Source organism: Gavialis gangeticus, unplaced genomic scaffold, assembly GCF_001723915.1.
Source record: "Gavialis gangeticus isolate Ggan-Ray unplaced genomic scaffold, GavGan_comp1, whole genome shotgun sequence".
NCBI lineage: Eukaryota > Metazoa > Chordata > Crocodylia > Gavialidae > Gavialis > Gavialis gangeticus.
The window spans coordinates 48,854,627-48,871,803 of record NW_017728992.1 but is presented as its reverse complement, the minus strand read 5'-3'; the positions used below and the strand labels follow the sequence as shown (position 1 = coordinate 48,871,803).

Below are 17,177 nucleotides of genomic sequence, written 5' to 3'. Positions count from 1 at the left end.
CAGGGCCAGGTTGGGCAGGGTAGAGAGCAGCAGGGCTGAGAAGGGGGCAGGAGGCTGCAGGTCAGGAATGAGGGGCACCAGTGGGGCTGGGGAGGGGCTGTTGTCTGGGAGTGAGGGGCACTGGCAGGGCCAGGGGGCTCTGGGTCGAGACCAGGGGGAACCAGCATGGCCAGGGGAAGGACTATGGGTCAGGAGTGTGGGGCATCAGCAGGGATGGGGGGGTGGGCTGGAGGTTGTTACTGAGGAGCACTGATAAGAACAGATGGTGGGGTTGAGAACCATGGGTTCGGATTAAAGGGCACTGGCAGGGCTGGGGCAGGGCACTGGCATATCAGGGCTACTCAAGGCCACAAAGCAGCAGGGGGAGGGGGGGAAGGGAGGATAAGGGACACAGCTGCAGCTGGACCCACATCCTGGTGAGCTAAGGGGGCAGGGGGAGCTCTGATTTTCTATAATAAAAACATCCAAAATCAAATGCCAAAATATATAGGTATTTACAATTTATTTTATTATGATGATTTGAGGCACTGGTAGGCTTCTAAACTGCTTTAAAATTGTAAATATATCAATAAAACATTGTATTCACCTGATCCCTATATATATAGTGGCACTTCATTTTAATCATGGAAAAAACAATACAAAAAACAAAACAGATTTTGGGGATTTTTTAAAAAATACAAAATTTTCTGATTTAAACAGAGAAAACCATGATTCCTAGTGATCACACTTGCCACAGACAATCAGTAAGGCAAAAACAATGAAAAGGTTTTATTACAGAAGAGAGAAAGCACACAGGCAAAAAGTACCTATAGTTTGAGACAAAGAAGAGGGAAAAAAAAAAAAAAGAAAAAGATCAAAAATACAAGATCTTACCCTGCTTCTGTAATAAGACGCACCCTTCAGAGTAATTCCTTGTAACCAGCAATTTCCCTGCAAATCATTTTTCTTAGCTAGTGTTTTGCCAGCTCACAAATTCCCTCAGCTTGTCCGAGCAGAACCCTAGATGGATTCCCCACGTTCAGAGGCATCAAATCTTACCAGCTCAGAGGTCAGGACCACAAAATGTCCCTTCCTGATAGGGGTGTGCAAAATGGGCAGTACTCAATTCAGATTTGGCCTGATTCGGGGGACAGTGATTCAATGATTTGGATCACTGTCCTGGTTCAATTTGGCTGAATCGGAAGATTCTATTCCGATTCGGAGAATCAGCAATTCGGTCATAAACACAGCCTTGTATGCTTTTTCTACGTACCTCTAGGTACCAGGCACGGCTCGTGAGTGGGCCAGTTGGAGCATCCCACGGGAGCATGCGCACTTGGCACTGGACCTAGAAGTGGACTTGTCTACTTCCGGGTCCACCACTGAGCACGTGGGGCGACCCCCCATGCCTCCCCCACCTCAGCAATCAGCTGTAGGGAGACCACAGGTGCCCCCCCCCAGACCCAGGAGGCACCAGTTGCTGAGCTGGGTGGTCCCCCATGTGCTCTGCAGCAGACCTGGAAGTGGACCCGAAGTACTTCTGGTCTACTTTAGGGTCCACCACTGAGCGCACAGGGAACCTACCCCTCCCCTCCCCCCCCAATCTCAGGGCTCACAAGACACGCCCGGACCTTGAGGTACATAGAAAAAAATCTATAAAGCTGTGTTTATGGCCAAATCGTTGAATTTCTCTGAATCGATTCAGAGAGATTAATGGATCTCCTGATTCAATTCAGATTTGGCCACCAAATTGGGCTGATCTCCTCCAAATTGAATTAGTGACCAAAGCTTTGCACATCCCTGCTTCCTGAACCTCTCCCTGTTCTGTAGATGAGTTGAGTTTTCCCTCTTCACCAGGTGGGATATGACTGAAGTATATCTGTCCCCTGATGTCACTCCCCTTTGCAGACAAAACCTTTTGGGTTAATTCACTTAGCCACTGTTTCACCCCAAACAAGGAGCAAATATTACCTTCTTGGAATGAGAATGGCTACTGTTTCTCAAACGTCCACCCATGACACCTTGCCTGATCTAGATGCATACTAACAGGATCTTCCTTGGGTATGCACTACCATTTTTACTTCAAGCGCGCTCAAACTCCAGCCTTCAGGCCAAATCCAGCCAACAGAATTGTGGCATCCAGCCCACAGGGCACCCTACAGGTCAGGAAATCTGGTGGCAGGGGAGCAGTGGCAATTAATATTGCTACCCATCCCCCCCTACCAAATTCTTAAGTCCTGTGTAACCAGATTGGGCACAGGGCAGCTCCCTCCCTCCCCCCTCATGGCAAGAGTGAGGCCAAGTTGCCCCTCTGGCACATATCTGCCCCCCTGGTTGGATCCAGCTCATTGATGGACCAGGCAACAGCCATCCAGTCCATGGGGCAAAAAGGTTGGTCTCCACTGTTTTACTTGTTTATGTTCTAGTTACATCATATAATCACAAAAGTACTTTTTAAAAAAATCAAATACTAACGTGCGCGCGCACACACACACACACATATAAAAATGACAAAAGCTGAACATATCTTCAGCCTACCTACAAACAGAAACTGAACACCAAAACAATAAATCTAAGTCAGGAGAATATCCATTAGGCCTGTGCAAAGCGGCTAGCATACACTTTGGATTTGGGGGACAGTGATTTGATTCAGTGATTTGAATCACTGTGCTGAACTGATTTGGCTTATTCCGATTCGGAGATTCAGCCACTGCCGAATCAGCCGAATCTCCAAATCAAACAGGCCCAATCCCCCACCCATTCGCTCAGCCCCATCAATGGCTGCCCCGCTGGGCCCCAAGGCTCTTTAAAAAAAAAGCCCAGCATTCACCAGCTGCAGCCAGGCAGGAGCGGCAATGCCCCCTGCCCGCCACTGCATGGGGGGGTTCTGCCACAAGCCCCAATGGCTGCTGCAGCAGCTGGTGAGTGCAAGGGTTTTTTAAATTTTTTTTTTTAAAGAACTGGGATTTGAGACTGGGCAGGGAAGCCATTCACGGGGCTGGAAGAGTGGGTAGGGTTCAGGGGGCGCTCGGGGGGCTGGGGAAACAGGCAGGGGATAAGGCCTGGCAGAGCCCCCCTTGCTACCACCCCCTACTTACCAGCACAGAGCCTGAGTCCAGCTCCCTGAGGCAGCGAGTGGGGTCTGCCCAAGTCTCTGAAGCTCTCCAAATCGATTTGGATCTTTTTATTGGTCTCCTAATTCGATTTGGATTCAGAGATTCAGCCACTGAATCAGGCTGAACCTCCTCCAAACTGAATCAGCATATGAAGCTTTGCACAGCCCTAATATCCATGTATGCCACATGGTGAACTCCAAAGACAACTTTGTTTTGGGGTGAACCCATGAGAGCTACACCTCTCAACTTCATCAGCATTCTCTTCTATCTGGGAATATGTTCCAAAGGAGTCAGCAAAGAAATTATCATTTTCCTGTTCCAACACGGAGAACAAATTCTCAGTAAACCTTGCTTTTTGTATGTTCTTGGATTTTGAGCATTAAGATAACTGACTGCAGTATAAAAAATTCCTAAAGAATAGCCTACCTCAACCGCATCTTTGTACTTAACAGGGAAACCTGGCTCCTGGTTATTAAGAAGGTTCAAGTGGGTAAAGGCCAGGGATCAGGCAGCTAATAGGGCAATTAGCAGAACCTGGCACTGGGAAAAGTGAAACAACAGGACCAATCAGGTGGCCAGAAGGGGGCTGGGCTGAGGAATATAAACCCTGTCCCTGAGTTGGAGACGGGCAGTCTGGCCCTGCATGCTGCCAGGCAAGGAGTTCTTATGTACAGGAGATGAACTAACCAGTGTCCAGACAGTGTCAGAGAGCTGTGAAAAGGAAGCCAAGGGCAATGCCTAGGCTGCAGGGAAGTATTAACCCAGGGCTGGAAGGATTTTATTGTATAGCCATGAGACTGGTGTTTATATTTTGGTTAGATCCACTGGAGGACCAAGGTGTAGCTATAGGGGCTGAGGCAGCCACAGACAGGGGTGCTTTAGTGCATTCCCCTTGTAGTAAGCACCAAGGATCTCAGCCATAAGGCAGAGGCTACCAAGGTGCAGGTAGACCCCCAAAAAGGGGGATTACCACCAGGACAAAGCTGAACCGCAGAGACTGAGGTGTTGAGTAGCAGGCCCAGGTGAAGGGTGTAGCCAGAGAGGAAAAAGGGGCCAAGGCTGTGACAGTGGAGACCCTGACAAGTGCCTCAGAAACCAACAGGTTGTATCCCCTTAAAAGGGAAGTACTGTGAAAAGACAAAAAGGCTCCAATTGCGGCCAGTGAAGTGAGACAGAGCAGCCCCACAAAGTGACCACTGCCCCTCAAGCACCCTTCCCCATCAACAACAAGTAACATCTGAGTGACTGGGAGTAAAGTGGGGTTAGGAAGGAACTGGCAAGCAAGTGGGCACCCCTGCAGGCCCTACAATAAATTTTAATCAGAATTTCTAGTTTTTGTAGAACAACAGAAAAACCTGAGTATCTGATGCATCTTTCTGACTTCAACCATGATTTCTTCTCCTATTAAAAAAAAAAAAAAAAGAGGTGGCTAGAGACAGAAAAGGATCCCTCTGGAGTGATTCTGTTGATTGAAGATTTAGCTGTACCCTTATTCTTTGTATTAAACTGATCTGCTCTAGAGAGCTATTGTTTTCATGAACAGAAAATCACCCTGATACCAGCTGACCTGAGGTAACAGATTTTTATGTTAACTTAATAGCATTAACCTTCCTTCTTGTTAGGAGAATATTACAACATAATGCCAGTATCCTTACCAAGTATATACAACAACCATCTTAAATCCTTAAGTACTATGGCAAACAAGTTTTTCTACATGGGAAACAGCCAGAAGCAAAAGCAAAGCTGATGGTTACTTGTAGGTGCAGAGTTGCAGGGACAAAGCACACATGGATATTAAAAGCCATTCATATTTTTGCAATGTACCTTTAAATAGTGGAGACTTCTGCTGTATTCTCCAAAACTCTTTGTAAAGTACCTTAATTACCACAACAGGAGAGGCACAGAAGAAAAACCTATCTTCCTATTTCTGCACTATTACCAAATTAGGCTCACTTTTGTATGTTGCTTGTTGGTAAGGAAAACATAAAATTGAAGGAATCTAAGCACCTGCTGAAATTTGCTCTATGCTTCCTAAGCTTTTCCACTATTTATACAGATGTAACAATGTGACCTTTGAGACATTTTCTATTGCAAACTAAAAGCCATTAGTTTTCTGGTGAAAAGCTGATTTTCACTGAGAGCTTTTTAACTGTCAAGAAAAATGTAGATTCTTGGGGTCAGATCCACAGCTAATGTTCATCAACGAAGTCAGCTGCATCACACCAGAAGAACAGCGAATTAAATCGAACCCAGGCTTAGAGTTGGGGGCAGTATCTGGTCAACAGGGTTTTGCCACTGACTTCAGTGAGGTAAGGATTATACCCTTTGGACACGATCCACTCATTTCCTTTTCTCTTATGAAAATTCAGAATCTTTTTGCCTACTTCATTTAATGTATTTAAAAAACATAATTTGTATCAATGCTTTAATCAAGGTCAGATAAAAACAGTAAAGTACCAGCAATGCATATGCCCTCATCTTCTTCAGGGTGTAGCAAAACAGGTCCGTCTTTAAACTTCAGCCACCTACCTGCCTTCTCAGGTGCTACCTTCCAGGGATCTTATTAAACATAATTAAGTCCATTGTTAAAGTAACATTTGCTGCAGTTCCAAGTCAGCACACCCTTGACAAAGGTCCTCACAATAAAGTCCATTAGTCCTCAAAAAGCAAAGTAAAAAATTTTCACTTTATTGTTGATTAACTAATTCCTAAATGCACTGGTAGCAAGAATACTCTTCCATTCTCTATTATGTTTGAAAAAATTATGCAATGTAAAACAACAATTTTATCTAAAAAGATTTAATTAAAATGAAGGCCTGAACTACTTAATATTTATACTGAGGTCTCACTTAGGGGGAAGCCAAGTTGAGGCCCTTGTGCTGAACAAATGTATATAAAAATGGTAGTGCCCAAAGCATTTATAAGTATTCATGTATCTATTGAAAGCAAAACGGATCCAACCAGAGGCCATGTACATATATTCAGTTTCTGTGGGAGAATTACTGTTTTCCCAACAGAAACCAAAAGTATGCAGAAGTTCATGCTTTTTCTCCAAAAGCGAAAATGGCTACTCCAGGAAAAAAAGTAACTCAATCTACAGGAAGGTAGAAATCACTCCTGAAGACCAGAAGGAATGGAGCCAGGGGAAAAACTTTTAGAGACCAGGATCTCCCAGGCTGGAGAAGGTGCAGGGGAGGGCAGCTGTTTCCACCCCTCATGTAGACGGGGAGAGAAGCGGAAGACAGTTGCCAGCTTCTCCCCATTTGCTTCTCACTCTGGAGTCCTTGGTGTCAAAAGAATGCAGAAAGCTGTGTTATTCCCTCTGCTTGGATCGCTGGGCCCCGGGAGCTGAACTGCTTGCTTCTTTCATCAGAGTCCCTGAAATTAGGATCAGGCAGGGGCTGCTTTGTTCCGCTGCTCCAGCCGCCCCCGCCCCCGCCGGGAACAGGACGACTAGAACAGTTCATGCCTTCCCCAGTCTGGCATCACCCTAGTGTCTGGAAGATGCAAGGAGCAGTAGAGGTGGCTGCAGACAAAGTCTGTACTGTTCCCTCACCTGGAATCTTTTCTAGCATTGGACATTTTTCACCACTAAAATTGAACATTTTCCATATCCACACACACTTCTCAAGTGAATGAATCACTAATCAGATAAAACACAATGTGCACTTTGGACTGAAGATGTGACTTTCAACCAAGTAATTCAAAATAATTTTAAAACATTACAGTTCACAACATAACAATCAGGTGGGGAAAATAAAAAGTAGGAAGAGAATAAAGGAACAATAGAATGCAACTATGAAAGCAATGAAAGTTTTTTTTCCAGAGTCTCCTCAGAATGAAAACAAGGTGTAAAAAGTTTTCAGGAACTATAACGTTTTTGAAAAACTAAGTGAATATATGCATGAATCAACTGTACATACATCCACATATAATAAGTATATATAGATATGAATTAAGGAGACTGTATATTTAATGACTGAATTCATTATCATTTCAATATAAATTCTAATAAGACCTGAAATAAAACAAAACATTCTAGAAACTATAATGCAGAACATATTGCTTGACTTATTAAAGAATGAAACAACATCCCCAATCAGTACATTTGGGGTCACCTCCAAAGCCAATAGGACTCTTTTCAATGACTTCAAATGACTGTTCAGTCAGGCATCCAGTGAACAAGAAAGTCTTGAACACTCCCTGCCTTCTCAGATTCATCTCTGTGGTTATAGTTTGGACCAATCGCTTGAGTACAGTTATTTATGTAATCTAATATGCATATATTATATGTCTTTATAAAGATATTCTCTCATTTTATATTTTTGAAGTATTTTCTTTCAATTAAAGGAGGAAATTGAGCTACGAATAACTTATTTATAACAATATTATACCATCTAGAGTTTGTCTGAACTACATATATGAAATGCTTACAAGATAACTTTGTCATACTTTCTCAAATTTTATTAACCTGTGTGCACACTATTTACTTTTCAAAGCCCAAATACAGATTCTGCTTTAATGCAAGCCATTTAAAGCACTTAAGGTAGGGTAGGTTTTCCTCTACAACCTTTACTACATATAGAACCCATACTGAAACAGCAGTAACTCAAAGTATCAAGTTTGGTTACTGAAACAGACATTTCAACTTCATATCACTTGAAAAAATCCAACCCATTCTGCATAGCATGAAACAAACTTAAGAGACACATTTTTCCAAGATGTTGAGCTGTGATAGCTCTGGCATCTCCAGTAACTGGAATAAGTGTAATTTGTATTACTAAGCATTTCCAAAAGAGGACGTAACCATGGTGCAAATGGTTTTGGAAAAATGTGGCAAAATAAAAAACAACCTTGGAAGAGGGAAGCTGGGCCTGAAAAGTAAGCTGCAGAAACCTCGACTTCAAACCTCGGACTTTGGGAGGACTTGCAGGCTAAAGCATAAGTGCAGCTGGGAGATGAGCTGCTTATGGTAGATATTTGATCTTGTACGTAAACTCAGTCCGGTGCCTAACTATTGGTACAGACATGCCCAGAACATCTGGGGATAATTAAATATTTCACACACATTTAGAGACCGTATTAGTTTGAAAGCTTTTAAAACGATAGCTGGGAACACCACGAGACTGCTAGGCTGTCTTGCCTATCTGGAATATAGCACTGCCTCGCTGAAAAATTCCTGCTTTCCCACAAGGCTATGCAAGACTGATTATTTAATCTGCATGAGAAACTCTTAATATTAACGGGCCTAAGAAATACTGAAGATGACTTCTGAACTGTCAATTACAGCAAGCAGCTTTTGACTGTTATTGTGTATTTTGACAGCTCCATTAATTGAAGGAGGGTGATGAAATGTGTATGGAAAAAGAAAAAGTAATTATTTGGAAAAAGCAAAGAATGCACTTTATTGCTGATGTAGCCAATGTTACTTAAGCTCCAAGAAAAGTTATCTAATGACTGATTTTGTGTCTTGGAATATCATTATGATCATGTCATTTCCTGCTAAACAGAGATACAAGAGATTTTTTTAAAAAAAGGATTCTGATCCTTTTTTGACACCTCCCAAAATAATAAAGAATCTGAAAGGAGTAAATTCATATTGACCAGTTTGATTCTTTTTTAGCTAGCTTTTGAATGTGCATATAAAGTCAATGTTATTACCTAATGTAAAATTAACTGAATAATTTCTAAGTTTTTTTTCCCCCAGGATGACAGGAATTTTCTGCATATAGAAGTATTTCTACCTTATCAAGAACTTTTTCTTATTTTTTTTTTAGAAGCTAAATAGGCTAAACAGGTAATGTAGAATTACTGTTGTCACTGGAATAGTGACATAATTTAATAGTTTTTGTATAATACAAATTATGGGGGAAGGGAAGGGCAGTTCTTGATTTTCAAGTCAGCTGCTACATATTTTCTGCTTAAACCAATACATTTAACTACACAGCATCTCCCGAGAAATAGGCTTACCATGATATGTACTTATGCTTTGGTGTGGATAAAGCATAATTAATGTATGATACTTTGACTCCAAATTTTCCCCACAAAACAATAAGTGTGTGAATGTTATTAAAGCTAGCATTAAGGACATTTTGTTGCTAATGAAATCTTGCTGGAAATAAGATGGTGGGATCTCTCAAAAGCCATTGGTACTGAAGAATTAAAAAAATCACTGGACTTCAAAAACATTTCTGTTGGACACTATTTGAAATATACGGTACTCAACCTTCAGGGGAACGGCAAGCATGTGAAGCCTCTAATGAAGTTAATTTTGATCTATGAAAGCTTATGCTCTCACTCTAATCTATAAAGGTGCATATCTACCATGCCTTCTGACTGACTTCAGATTAACAGAGCTAACCACTTCAATTACAAGAAGTAACAGATTTGCACAGCATTAAAAATGACCCTTAAATGTTTCTGCACATGCTTCTCAAGCCAAGGCCAGGAAGAAGCAAGCCATACAATCCCTGAATGCTTTTAGGTTCATTTTATCTAACTGTATGCAAGAAAACCAGTTTTAATCTGTATTACAAATTAACTTGTACTATTCAGTAACAGAATCAACCCAGAGATTATAAGCATAAAAAGCTTGCTATTCATGAATAGAGCTGTGTTAGTCTGAAGTCAGGCAGAAAGCATGGCAGGGTGATACCTTAGATACTAACTAGTTCAGAGAGGCGTGAGCTTTTGTAGGTGACAGCCTACTTTGTTAGATTCTGTGAATGGCATTCACGGAATCTGATAACATAGGCTATTGCCTACAAAAACTTATACCTTTCTGAATTGGTTGGTTTCTAAGGTACCACACCCTGCCCTGACTGGCCCAATCATTTTGTTGTGGAGTTGTTCAAAAAGACTCTGCTTCCCAGGTTTCTGGTTGTGTATATGGAAAAAGGGTCTTACAGCAAAGTGCGGACTCGCTGCCTTTACCACAAATTGGCGTTCAAAGCCTGCATTTTACAGAACTTTTTAAATTTCCATCTCAATGGCTAGAAGAGGCCTACAGCTGAAATTGTGGAAAACTGCGATCTTTCTACATTCTGAAGAGTATTTTTTAACCAACCATTCCTCACAAGTGCTCATCTATGTTACAGGAACAAATCTGGGTTAATTTGCATCTAAAATACTTTCGGCAATCATTAAAACCTTACCTCATAGCGGTGCGGCTGCCATTTTGAAATACTCCAACTGTTAATGTGGGCCTCAAGGGACAAGATAATTGACAGGATCTGTTCAGTCATGTGTGGGGCAAATACTAATTACACAACAGGCAGGATGGATGGCTCTAGGGAGCAGCAGAAAGCAGCAGACCAGCTGGTCTGCTGGCTGCCTGAAAACAAGAGTCTAGTGGAAATTGAAGAAATGTGTTTTGTCAATGATTTCCTCGTTTTCACTGCTCTGAGAGGGAACCACAAAACCACACAGGTAAGCATTACCCTTCTGCAATGTGGCCACAGTTAAGGGGTTGTAGCAGGCCACTGAGGTATTTGAACCCTCCTTAACAGTACCTTTCCCTTATGCTCAGCCAGAGGACATGCTTAATCCTATAAACCAAACTCACTGGGGAATGCACTGATACAAGCACAACTTCTGTTGTTCACCACTTTCAGAAGTGACGGCTGGACATTTGCCCAGGCCTCTCAGCTCTTCTGTGAATTCCAGTTCATCAGTTTTGACCACTTCTAATTCTTTTGCCCAACTCTGGGTCCATTTTGCCAACTTTTAGCCCTCATTTTGTCCCAATCTCTGTTGCCTGTCATTCTTACTCTCACTGCAGATCTCTGGTTGGAAATCTTATTACTTGGCTGACTTTCTCCACTACAAAATTCTGTCTTTCAGCTCTGCCTTTTTCCTAGCTAAGTAACTCCTCCTGCCTTCCTTGGTGAAACTGGAGGAGACGCAGCAATTTTAGATAAAACATTCAATCACCTTGGAGATAAAATTAAGAAAAGACATGACAGAAGAGTACCCCATTCTTGAACAGTCTCCCCCCCAGGCTGCCTGTTCTACTGCAATTCTTGCAACTCATAATGGCATTTTTTCACGCCCAGTTCACCTCCTCCATTCCTTCAAGCAGACTGTTCGGCATTTCATGAAGTCTTTTCTCTGATATTTAGCTCAGTCTGTGTCTGCTTTCCTCAGACCTGAGGAAGGGCACATGTCCAACAGCTCTCCCAATTATACAGCTGGCCCAATAAAAGATATCACACAAAAATCCTTGCTTCTCAGACATTTCTTGGACCCTCATGGGTACAACACCATTCCAACCCTACTCCTCTGACAACCATTTTCGGTTTGATGGATTTGTCTTTTCTGACAAAAAGACTGATGAAAGATTCCAGACCAGCTCCAATAATAAGTCTGTTTTAAAACACTGTTGTATCCATCTGTGGGATTTTTGTTGGTCCTATATATTTTCCCCTGTGAAGAGAGATAAAGGAGATACAAGTCATGCACTGCCATGATCATGACAGTCATGAGGTGGCTTTGTGCTGACATGGTAGTGTATTGGTTTTCTGGCTAGCTGTCTTAAAAAGGCTGAACCAGAGGACAGCAGTTGAGGAAATGAGATAAGGAAACCTACAACTAAGCAAATCTGACATGCCCTCTTCCTCCACAAAAAAGAGTCCTTGATTTCCTTTCCTCACAATTCCATTCATTTATCTCCCCATTTATACTTACGGTGCTATACTGTCTGTCATATGGCCTATGCTACCACCTCTGAGATCTGAATGCTAGACACTTTTGCCATTTGTAGCCAGTGATTTTGCCTTACTGGGATCTTTGTTGATCCTGCTCCTTGCTCTGAAAGGTAGGAGGTGACCATGCTGAAGATAGGACACTGTCCTCTGTCTGCAGATACCAACAATGCACATACTTTAGCCTCACATAGCATCCATCACAAAGCCCCTGGACATCAGTTCTATATACTGGCATATCCTGAGTTTTTCTCCAGCTCCTATTTGTGTCCTGTGAGGTTTATGTTCCTCCTCTGTCCATGCCCATGAAAAGATATTCCTGGCACCAATATGTGCATTACCATGGTTACCTAGCTCATCTGCAGTATAATGGCTGATCTATGACCTGACACTGGAGATCCCAGAGTGGGTTCCTCATTGCCCATCTCCTTCCAACCACTCTTGCTGTGGCCAGGTTTTCTGAAAATTTGAATAAAAATCAAGGCACCGGGCACTGACAGCTGCAGAGACCTCACACACATTTTGTGCCCATATGCTGTGCCTGTAACTGCACTTTTTGGTAATCCTGATTTGGATTTTAAACATTTTTGTCTCCTGTCCATATTCTGACTTCACATTCTGTTTGGAGATGCACTATTACTCTTTTGAAATTTGAGTCCTAAAAATACAGTCGTAAGAATATGATTGTACACAACGGTACGAACATGTTTATAATTGTTTGGGATGTTTGCCTTGCTAAGAAATCAAAGATCTTCAGGAGCAAAACAGTGAACAGGGGAGATTTAAACAGAGGGCTCAGTTGCAAAAAGAGAAGCAGCTTTTTTCGGTAGTACAATTTTGCAAAACTAACTGAGATATTAGAAGAAGTTTGGCCTTATATCTAAATGGAGTCTTAAATATAAAATGAGATATACAGACACATATTGATAAACTATGAAAAGAAAAGGCAAGACTGAATTCAGTCCAGAAAGCAAGCATTTTCATCTGCCCAATTGACTCAAATTTGCATAGGCACAAAACACAAGAATGTTATTCTTAAAACATAATTCTCCTGGGTTCATTCCAAACAACAGTTAGGCAAAATAGAATGTAAACCACAGTAAAGAATCCCTATTAAAATCACATGTCTATTCCCATCATTTATATTCCTAGCATTCATGACAAATTTGAGTCTTTAACCTATTTAGAAAAAATTAAAGCAATTCAAAAGCAATGGTGTAATCTTTGGGAATGGCACACTGAATGTTAAGTCAAACACAGATGTATCTTATGCTGATTCTGAAAACACAAATTGTCAATGGATCTCAGCAAAAAAAGTACAGGCAGTCCTGGACTTACAACGTTTCGCACTTACAGTGTTTATAAACTGACACACTGTTTCAACCTTCTGACATCAGTTTCAACTTTACAACACTTGATCTGACGCCAAGCCATGCCAGCGAACAAGTTTGCTGCATCACCCATCTCCCTGAAGAACATCTGTCCAAACTTCCTTGGACACTTTCTTTAAGAAAGCAGACAAGACTCCAGAAAAACCTGCAGCCAAGTCTCCTGAGAAGACTCCAGCCAAGAACCCTTCAAAAAGTCCAACCAAGAGCCCTTCAAAACATCCAGCAAAGTCTCCTCAAAGAAGTCCTTCCAAATCAATATGATTGCTATTTACAATATAAATACATTAAAGTAGTTATATTACTCATCTATAATTGTTTGGGTACAAAATTCTGAGTTATTTTTGGTGAAAATAGGGTATCGGGCCTTGGTTCAGGAACCAATCCCCCATTTATAACATTGTTTCCTATGGGCAAATTAGTTCTGAGTTAGAACGTTTCGACTTAAGACGTGGTTTTCAGGAACCAATTATGTCATAAATCTGAGGACTGCCTGTAAAAGCTGGAAACATTCTAAAAGGCTTTTTCATTCATAGCTATTTAAAAATAAAGGAGTTGTGAAACTCTTTAGATTTGGTTTAATATGGGTAAAACAGGTCGGCTGAATGAATAACTGTTTGCACGTGAATTTAAAAAAAAAAAAAAAAAAAAAAAAAAGAGAGCGAGCCCAACTTAACATATAATCCATGTAGACAGTTAACTTCTAAACTTACCTTTTCCATTTATTGTTAATGCTGATGCAATTGTGGCTGTTACTGGCACTGGTAGCTGTGGCACTAGTGGATGTATCCTTGGCCGGCTCCCCATCCTAGCACGCTCTGCACCAGGTCCTAATAAAGCTCCCACTGGTTTTTCTGCTGCTACTTCTGGTGCTACAGAGTCTTCTTGATCCTGCTCTATGTGGTCCAATTTATCAGGGCTGTCATTCTGAAAGCCATCAACTGCTGTCCTGCTCTTAATGGGACTTTTGGGCACAAGGATTTTGATACCTGATTTTGCAAGGTCCATATTTTTCCTGCCAGAAAGAGATGGTGAATTGTTTTTCCGAAACTTCTGTGTGGCAGTGAACAATTGATTATTTTTTGACTCATGGTCTTTACCAATCACCAAAGATTTAGGAGATGTCTTTGAAAAAGAACTATTGGTAGACCTAGATATTTGTTTTCTGGCATTATTAGGAGAGGTCCTATTTGTCCGGGTTAATGTGCTTTCCTTTTGCTTTTCGTTGTGGCGTCTATTAAATTCATGTATATATTCCTCACAATTCACAAGGTGCTGTTCTGGTTCCCAGGTGTCATCTTCGCTGTCGTATCCTTTCCATCGTACTAAATATTCTGTTTTTCCCTTCTTGTTTTTTCTCTTGTCAACAATTTTCTCTACCTGTTGAAAGGAAAATAAAAAGTTACGCATGGCTGGGTATGTAAAGAGCAAAAAACATACAGAAAACAACTACACAGGAAACACTTTTATAGGAAAGTAAATTAAAAAGACTGTTACAATTCAACAGTGTGGTTGTGCTCTTACATTTATGACCAGTAATACAGTTTACTACATTTCATAACACTACTTCCAAATGATCGTAGAATACCAAAAATATCCTCCAACAAATATTTTGAGAGTATAAGCTCAATATAATGCATCTCAGTTGATAATATGGGCAAAATCCCAGGCCCAGTGAAATTTTGATACTAACTTGAATTATTTTAATCCTTCAAATGAATAAATAATATGTACATGTTATATACCTTGCAGATTTTTTAATATTATTTGGAGATCAAACATATGGCCCATGAAGCTGTGTCATCTGGCATGAGAGGATCCCAGAGAGGCCATGAATTTTTAGGGTGGGATGCATCCTGACCCAGCCAATGAGGAGAGCCCCAGTCATATTCTGGCCTGTGGGGCCAGGTGAGTTTGACATCCTTAGTTCAAGTATTTTATTTAGGATGGAACAGGTGAATTTTTGGCTTGTGGTAAACTATTCCCAAATTTACCAAGGGGATATTGGGGTGGGGAGTCTATGTGAAAGCAGTAGATGGGCAGCAAGGTTGGGTTGCACATTGGCACACTCCTAGATCAGAGGAAAGGGACCAGGAGGGGTGGAGTCAGTGGTTTACTTTGGATTTTTTTGGGGGGTGGGGTGGGGAGAGAGGGGAAACTGAGGAAGGCAGGGGAAGTTGCTTGATTATACTTTCTTAGTTTAATATTTTATTCTGTTTTTGTGTTGTACTGTAAGCTGCCCTGTATGTTATCTTTTTTAAGTCATCTTCTTGAAAAGTGCAGCATACAAATCTAATAAATGAATTTGCAAACAAACTCAGGAACACAGCTATGCTTTTAGTGAAGGTAAAGAACTGCAAATCAGGAGGGCTGAGCCTGATCCTGGCTGGAGTCAAACTTTTTATCTATTCTTGAGCACATCACTGTGCTCGAGGTATCTGCAAAACTGGGAACTTAGGGATCATATTTTTAGAGGAAGTGCAAGAACTGCTCAGAGATCATCAGCCTCTTCATTCCACTTACTCCTGAACTTCGGATGATCCCCACTAATGTTCCCCACGACCCCATTTCAACCTTGAAGCTGCTGTTGCTCTCCTCCCCCTTTCCATATTCTCCTCATTCTAAAAAGTCTCTTCCTTTACACCTCCAGGTCCTAAACCTGATGCTGTGGCTATCATAAGCAAGGCGATGCCATGCAGCAAACATTTACCTAGAGTTCTGCCAACTGCCTAATGTACAGCAGCACTGTTAAGCATGGTGTAAAAGGACTGAAGGCATAGTATAAGAGTGAGTATTATGAGAGAAATCGTACTTCTAGAATCAACACATCTGGTTAAAAGGCATCTCCAAGTTCTGAAATCATATATTTAAAGTGGCATTAAACTATAGCATATTTGGACTGCAAATGCTTTTTAATCTTTAAAATATGTTTCATTTGAATTACATTAATATTTTAGCTGCATCAGCTGTAAATATGCATGTACCAAGTCTCTGTGGTAGAGCCCAGGAAGTCTGCTTTAGTATCCAATCATTAGGATTCTCTGTAACCACATAAATTTAAAGCTAGGAGAACCTTTTTATCAGAGCCCCCTTTACAAATATTGCTTTATTATTCAAGAATACAGTTCTATTATTTCAACACATGTACACAAGTTATGGAAAAAAAATTTAAAAAAAAAATCAGCTGCCAAAATATTTAACTGGTGTTAAAGATTTAACTGGTGTCCAATGGCTAGACTAAGAATAATTGGAATTTTTAAAAGATATTATGTCCAATTAGATTACTGTTTATGTACTTATTGGACTGATGAAAAATAGGTATATATAGCAGATTAAACAAAGCCACTTGCATTTCCTAAAAATACCGTGTGAAAAACATCTTAATAAAAATGCTGATTCAAAGAAAGTGAATAAAAGTTTACCATACAGATGCAAAAGAATAAATCAACAAAAACTTAAGACTAGACTGTAAAGCACTTGTCAGTTTAAAATAAAAATGTTAAAATAAACCCTAAAAAAGAAAAAGGTAACACCTGCTATTGTACTGTCAAAGAAGATAGTGATAACAACTCTGTTTTGCTTTTCCAATTTCTGTCTTGCTCATATAACACAAAGATCAAAACACAAACCTCGGAAAAGATGAACTACAGATACTGGGAAAGTATTTTATATTCTCTAAAGACAAATCTTCATAATAAATCCAACCCACTAGTGCCACAAAACCTCTAACAATATTTTTTAAAACTATAAAACATTTGCTGATGACACTAAGATGTGGGGGGGACGTGGGCACACTAGAAGGAAGAAGCAGGCTACAATCGGACCTAGACAGGTTACAAGGGTGGGCGGATGAGAATAGGATGGGTTTCAACACAGACAAGTGCAAGGTGATGCACCTGGGGAGGAACAACCGGCACCATACCTACAGGTTAGGGAACTCCCCTCTTGTCAGCACGGAGGCGGAAAAGGATCTTGGAGTCATCATTGACTCC

General features: G+C 41.0%; 1 protein-coding gene across 3 annotated transcripts in view; it reads right to left on the bottom strand.

Annotated features, from left to right (window-relative positions):
* CDYL (chromodomain Y-like) overlaps nucleotides 1–17,177 on the bottom strand; it is a 190,220-nt gene that overhangs the window by 83,178 nt on the left and 89,865 nt on the right. For all 3 annotated transcript variants that reach the window (XM_019522072.1, XM_019522062.1, XM_019522080.1), the window contains one exon: nucleotides 13,899–14,565. In XM_019522072.1, coding sequence (XP_019377617.1) covers nucleotides 13,899–14,565 — 667 coding nt within the window. The remainder of the gene's footprint in view (nucleotides 1–13,898; nucleotides 14,566–17,177) is intronic.